The sequence below is a fragment of the Camelina sativa genome, chromosome 15 (assembly GCF_000633955.1).
Source record: "Camelina sativa cultivar DH55 chromosome 15, Cs, whole genome shotgun sequence".
Taxonomy (NCBI): Eukaryota; Viridiplantae; Streptophyta; class Magnoliopsida; order Brassicales; family Brassicaceae; genus Camelina; species Camelina sativa.
In genome coordinates, this window is record NC_025699.1 from 10,411,753 (window position 1) to 10,419,135 (window position 7,383).

General features: G+C 36.0%; 2 protein-coding genes across 2 annotated transcripts in view; one reads left to right on the plus strand and one right to left on the minus strand.

The window, feature by feature from the left end:
- LOC104748330 lies at nt 2,406–3,466 on the plus strand. The gene is made up of 3 exons (XM_019236870.1): nt 2,406–2,474; nt 2,594–2,990; nt 3,080–3,466. Exons 1-3 carry the CDS (start codon nt 2,457–2,459, stop codon nt 3,352–3,354), a joined length of 690 nt encoding a protein of 229 aa, XP_019092415.1. The 5' UTR covers nt 2,406–2,456; the 3' UTR covers nt 3,355–3,466.
- Nucleotides 5,503–7,383, minus strand: part of LOC104748331 — a 2,455-nt gene continuing 574 nt past the window's right edge. Inside the window, exons 2-4 of the mRNA XM_010469993.2 lie at nt 7,170–7,352; nt 6,913–7,083; nt 5,503–6,729 (exon numbers count right to left, since the gene is read on the minus strand). Coding sequence (XP_010468295.2) covers nt 5,503–6,729; nt 6,913–7,083; nt 7,170–7,352 — 1,581 coding nt within the window. The remainder of the gene's footprint in view (nt 6,730–6,912; nt 7,084–7,169; nt 7,353–7,383) is intronic.

Sequence of the window (7,383 nt, forward strand, 5' to 3'; positions counted from 1 at the left end):
AACAGATGTACTGAACAAGGGATACAAATTGACACTTGAAGACTTGAGAAAAAGAGTATTGGATGTTGGTGCAGTGATGGAAGATATTGCTATCAATTCGTACCAGTTACGTAACAAGAGTCTGAAGCCATCTTCTTCTGGAGAGTCACTAATGGAGAAGCTAGATAAACTTTACAACATGGTTACGGATGGGTTCAGAGATATCAATTGCCGGTTATCGAAAATAGAGGAGAGTCTGGGAACATATAAACAAACCAATACAGAAGATCAGGTAAAAAAAAAAATTTAATCAACTTACAGGTTCCTCTTTAACAATTTTTTTTTCATGCATGTAACTGGTAACCGTTTTCGTTTTGTGTTGTAGGAGCAACAACAAGATAGTGGAATGTCTCCATTTACAAACCCTACATTCCCCAGTTCTCAATGCGATGAACAAAATAGAAATAATGTGACTCAAGTTTCTGACTCTCAGCTTCCTACCGAGGTAAGAATTTGTTTCTTACTTGTAAATTAAATTTTAGAGAAAGTAGTCTTAATTATGTACTAATGCTTCCTAAAAACGATTTGTATTTGCAGAGTGGTGATGGGATCCGTCCGACTAACAATTCTCCCACTGAACAATATACATCTGAGACTCAGATTCCTACCGAGGTAAGAATTTGTTTCTTACTTGTAAATTAAATTTTAGGGAAAGTAGTCTTAATTATGTACTAATGCTTCCTAAAAATGATTTGTATTTGCAGAGTGGTGATGGGATCCGTCCAACTAACAACTCTCCCACTGAACAATATACATCTGAGACTCAGATTCCTACGGAGGTAAGAAAATATTTCTTATTTGTATTTTGAGTGTTAGGGAAAGTATTCTTAATTATGAACTAAAGCTTCCTAAAAACGAATTATATTTGCAGTGTGGTGATGGGATCCGACCATCTAACAGGTCTACCACTGAACAAAAAACAGTGCATGTGGCTCTGACTTCTGAGACTCTGATTCCTAAGGAGGTAAGAATTGGTTTGATACTTGTATTTTGAATGATAGGGAAAGTATTCTTAATCAATGTACTAAACCTTCTAATGCTTTTTTCAGCAATCATTGATTCAGTGTGTACAATTGCTGCAAGAAGTTGAAGTTAGCTGTGAGAACAAATGGAGCAAAGGAAGAGTGCGAGCAATTCATGATACATGAATCAGTATTTTGATGGACAAATCAAAGAAAGAAGAATTTTTTGGAAAAGAACAAATACGGTTTTTCCATAGAGAGAATCAGAAAGAGAAAGAAGGTGAACCAAATCCAGAAGTTTTAACTGCTGAGGTAAATATAATGATTCTTAGAACTTTTTAAAAATATTCTAACACATTATATTGACAAGTGAAATAATTCAACTCCAGTTCTTTACTCCAAGCGAAAACCAAACAGAGGAGTTCACCCAAACCGAAAAGCTCGATTCAGAAGATCAGAGGACCCAGAAGCTCGATTCAGAAGCTCAAATGACCCAGAAGCTCGATTCAGAAGCTTAGATGCTCGATTCAGAAGATCAGATGACCCAGAAGCTCGATTCAGCTGTTGATGTAAGTTTTATTATAAACTTTTTCCTGTTACTAAATTATTTAGGAAAGTCTTCTTACGCTAATAAAGGTTCTAAAATATTTTTTGCTTGTAGGGTGATGAAGAGAACCTTCCTCATGAAGGTGGTGATGAAGAGAAACTTCCTCAGGAAGATGGCAATCAAAGTCATCATGTCGATGAAGGTGAAAATCTAAATGATGGACTTGATAAAGAAGAAGATGACGAACAAAGTCATTATGTACCTGAAGGAGTAAGCCCAAATGATGGTGATGATGAAAAAGAAGACAAACAGAATCCACAAGACGAGGGACCATCATTTGATCTTAAATGTTTTAGTTCACCTGAGGTATGTCAATTTAATTCAGTTCTTGTTTGTTTTGTATATATCATTGCTGATTTTGGTAAAAAGTACAAAGAGGATATTCATAAACACGTTTCTTTGTTATATCTTGATTTCAGGAAAAAAAGAGAAAGCTGGATAAGAAAGATAAAATTGTTATTCCAAGAAAGAAGCAAAGAGTTGATGGTGATGGTGAGAAGCAAAAAGATGATGGTGATGGTGTGAAGCATGTTCCAAGGAGAAGCAATCGGCTCACAACTCCATCATTTTCAACCGTTACTCCATATAAACCACCAAGAAACCCTGCCACATCTGCTATTCATCCAATGTTCAACCCTTTCCTCTCTCCAACTTTCAATGACATTGAAGAATTAAATTCTTGGAAGAGATCAAATATTAGACCAGGGTTAGTGCGATGTTTTAACAATTCTTGTCAATTCTAGTCAATTTTCTTTCATCTAATTATCGTCATTTTTGATAATTTCAGAGTGATAACGGATACAGAACCATTCACCTCACATTGGTTAAATTTGCTGGGAAGACGAGAGATGAATTTGCAAGAAACGGTAATTTTGGAATGCTATCCTGAATGTCATGAATGCTATCCTGAATATCAGGTTATCAAATATAATCTTGTCTATTTCGACTAATAGTCTAAAAGCCTCTTTTTTTCATTTAAATGTAGCATATTGATGCAGCTCTGGGCTTACTTTGGTTGAGAAGAAACAAGGATCCTGTTTATTTTCACAACAAGAGACTTCCCAAATCAACCCTTGTGAGGCCAGACTTCTTTTCAAATTTGAAAGCTGCATACTTCAATTTCAAGAAGGATAACTTTAAATCACAATATGTGTTTCCAAAAGAAGTCACTGATATTGTGAGTGGGAAGTTGCCTTCGGTTTGTCTTCCTACTGAGAAGTGGCAGGATCTCGATGGAGTTTATGGTATTGCCTATAACTCTACATACAAACGGTTCATTGGTATGGAAATAAGCTTCAAGTCTAGGAAGATTACTGTTTTTGATTGTCGAACTCATGAGAGTAAAGGTGACTTGGTGGAAACTCATGTTAAGCCAATTGCAGGTAAGAACTTATTTGATTATGATAATTTGATTATGATGTGAATCTTATGCTTATGATATATTACTGATAACTATTTGTGTGTATTGCAGAGATGATACCTTACCTCTTAGGCACTGAAAGAAACAGAGGAACACTTGATCTATCTCCATTTAAAGTCTTATGCCCTAAGAAGTTCTTTCGTCGCATTAAGAGTGAAGCAAACTGTGGATTATTCATCCTCAAAATGGTGGAATGCCACTCAATGGGCGTAGAAGAGATGATGAGTAAGCTTCAAGAAGAGGTTTCAGAAGATATTAGAGCCAAGTTATGTTTTGATATCTATCATGATATCATTCTTAAGAAGATTGAGATGTTTAGAGGTTGATTTTTTGTTTTCAGATGGTAGACTTTTCTTTGGATTTATAAGTTTACAATGGATTTATTGGAATCATATGTTGTGTGTTTTGGGATTATGATTTAAATGTTAAAGATACTTAGTAAATGGTGTGTTTTGTGAAACTTTTCTTATTTTGGATGGTATTTGTACTGATTAGGGAAAGAATGAAAGTTATTTAGGAAGGGTTTATAGTAAATCAGGATGGCTTTCCTCAAAAAATATAAAACAAGGATGACATTCCTCAAATGCACATCCAGAGGTTCGAACACCCGACATCGTGAAATTGCAAGTGGGAAAGTAACCAGTAGGCCAAAGCCTGTTATTCGGGAAATAGATATAACCTTTAGTATAGATGGGGAAATATCAATTAAGGCATTTTAGGTTTTAAAAAAATCAGGAAGGCATTCCTCAAATGCACATCCAGAGGTTCGAACACGCGACATCATGAAATTGCAAGTGGGAGAGTAACCAGTAGGCCAAAGCCTGTTATTCGGGAAATAGATATAACCTTTAGTATAGATGGGGAAATATCAATTAAGGCATTTTAGGAATGGTTTTTAAAAAATGAGGAAGGCATTCCTCAAATGCACATCCGGAGGTTCGAACACGCAACATCGTGAAATTGCAAGTGGGAGAGTAACTAGTAGGCCAAAGCCTGTTATTCGGAAAATAGATATAACCTTTAGCATATATGGGGAAATATCAATTAAGGCATTTTAGGAATGGTTTTTAAAACATCAGGAAGGCATTCTTCAAATGCACATCCGGAGGTTCGAACACGCGACATCGTGAAATTGCAAGTGGGAGAGTAACCAGTAGGCCAAAGCCTGTTATTCGGGAAATAGATATAACCTTTAGTATATATGGGGAAATATCAATTAAGGCATTTTAGGAATGGTTTTTAAAAAATCAGGAAGGCATTCCTCAAATGCACATTCGGAGGTTCGAACACGCGACATTGTGAAATTGCAAGTGGGAGAGTAACCAGTAGGCCAAAGCCTGTTATTCGGGAAATAGATATAACCTTTAGTATATATGGGGAAATATCAATTAAGGCATTTTAGGAATGGTTTTTAAAAAATCAGGAAGGCATTCCTCAAATGCACATCCGGAGGTTCGAACACGCGACATCATGAAATTGCAAGTGGGAGAGTAACCAGTAGGCCAAAGCCTGTTATTCGGGAATTAAATATAACCTTTAATATATAACATGAAATATTTAGGAATGGATTAGGTAAAGACTGAATGGTATTTAGGAAGGGTTGAGGTAAAAAAACACAGACACTCCACAAAGAAACACTCACCACACACACAATAGAGATTAAGAAACACATTTGTTTAAAAATTATAATATTCAGGAAGGACTCCTTGAATCTCAAGATATCCTTCATGAAACTGTCTTATGAATATTAGTATGCTATGAAGTTTACATCTGTAGAGTGTTCCTGAATAAATCTAGTAACAATTGTAAAAAATCAAATGCATAAAAATCATCATATTGGAAATCTGCAAGTACTTTTATTATGTCCTTCATTACCACATTTGCTGCACTTATGATTTTGAGATTTAGAACCTGGTACACCAAACTCTCCAACTGATCTCTTTCTCTTCTTTGGTAGTCTCCCACTCTTTATCCTAGTTTGTGGTGGAGCACAGATGTATTCAGCTACTGCATCTGGAAATACCCAATTCTTCACATCTCCACTTAGATGAATGCTCTCAGCATATGCTTAGGTCAAATATCTTTCAAATAGAAATGATCAACCAGTTTGTATTCATCCATGTTTGTACGCTTTGCAGCAACAATGGCGTGAATTCAAGGAATCCTTTCAATGTCAAAGAAACGGCAGGTACAAGTCTTGTTCTTTAGGTGAACAACAAACTTATTCCTATAATCTTTGACCTCAAACTCATGTTGATCCACTTGAAAAACATCTAGTTTCATTGCCTTACTGAAGCTTAATATTATCTTATCTGTAACATTTGGTGTAGCACGCTTGTTGTGTTTGGCAGCTTTTTCCCGTTGCTCATGAAACCATGTTGTAAGGGTTATCCTGATTGTCTCAAGAAGTGAAATCACTGGCAGCTCCCGAGGATCCTTTAACATAGAATTCAATGACTCAGCAATGTTGGTTATCATAATATTGTAGCGGTAGATGGTGCATAACAACGAGCCCACTTCCTGAAATCAGCTTCTTCTAAATACTTGGCCAGTTTTGGATTAGAATTCCGTATATCCCTAAAAGCACCTTCAAACTCATGAAACGTAAAAGCATTAGCTGCTGATTCGATAAGAGGCAAGAAGCTTTTACTCTTGAACTTTACTTTGATGTTATTTTTGAGATGAAAATTGCAAATGCCTTGATGGGATGCTGGATACAATTCTGAGATTGCTTTTTCAATGGATGAAGCACGGTCAGAAACAAATACCAAATCTGGTGCATCAGGGATGATAGTGAGCAAACACCTGAAGAACCAATTCCATGCAATATCATTTTCTGAATCAACAATGGCAAATGCTATCGGGTATAAGTGATAATCTCCATCTTGTGCAGTAGCTGCTAGCAAAGTTCCCTTATACTTTCCTTTTAGGAATGTACCATCAACAGCAATCACTCTTCTCATTAAAGAAAAACCTCTAATCGACTGGCCAAATGAGATGAATACGTATTTGAAATTCTTCATAGGATCCAACTCAAGATAAGCAACTGTTCCTGGATTTTTTTCCCTTGCCATGTACAACCATTTCGCTAGATGTAAATAACTGTCCTCAGCAGTGCCTCTAACCAAATTCTGACCTTCCTCTTTTGCTCTCCAGGCTTTTTTGTATGGTATGTATACTCCATGATCTTTTCTGGCCAATTCCATAATCTGTTTTGGTTTGAGACCAAATTTCTTTTCTCCATAGTTGTTGCAGTAAAAACTCCCAAGCAACTTTGCAGTTGCTTGTCTATGGTTGGCATTCCTGTGGGTTGTGTCACAATTGTGTTCATGACAATACTTCTTCACCACAAAGAATTCAGATGATTTTAGCCTAGTCGCACGCAATTGCCAACTACATTTATCATCAACACATCCCAAAATAACTCTCGTTTTGTTTGACCATCGAACTCTGAACTCAAACCTCCATTCAAGTGCCCAGTTTCTCATCTTGAACATCAACTCTTCCTTGTTCTTGAAATATCTGTCCACATATATATCATCAGCCCCTCGAGTTGAATGTGAACCTACCATAGATATAGGAGAGAGATCTGGAGCAGGAACCAAATTCTCTAAAAAAGATCCTATTCCTTTTTCAGCTGTTGAGATTTCTATATCATTATGTGTCGTAGAAACATCACTTCCAATAGACCGATTAAGTTCCTAGAAAAATAAAAAGATTAGTAAATGAAAAGTAACATTTGCAAGTAACTATAGCTTTATACTTGAACCGTTCCTAAGTAGTTCATCCTTAAAATTCTTGATATTCATCATGTTCTGTGATTTAGGAAGGGGTTCCTAAACATAGATGAATCTTGTCTAAAAAATTATATTAAGGAATCTAACCTTGTGTGTTTCATGTGCAGTCATATGTGAACTTCCTGGAGAGATCATAATAGGATCTCGATCAGCAGGCAAGGCAAATGAATTATTGTTCTTTGCTTTTTCAGCGGTTGAACATGTATCACCAAGTGGCTTAGAAACTGAGATATCACTACCAAATGATTGATCAAATTCCTACAAGAAGAATTAAGTTAAAAAACTATGAAGAATTAAGTATAAGAAAGTTACAGTGAAAACAAAAGTAAAAGTCATGTACTTACCGATACACACAAACGTCCTATCTCAGGATTTTCTTGTATCTTCCTGATAAAAGTGCAGACTTGGCGGTCATTGCGAATGAAGATAGGAGGAGAATCTTCTACAATTAATTTCATCTTTGGAAGTTCATAGCTGAGTGAAATCTCTTTAACTAGACCATCAAGTCCGAAATCTTCAAAAACAATCTTCATTAAATCCTTGTAAGTGATATTCTCA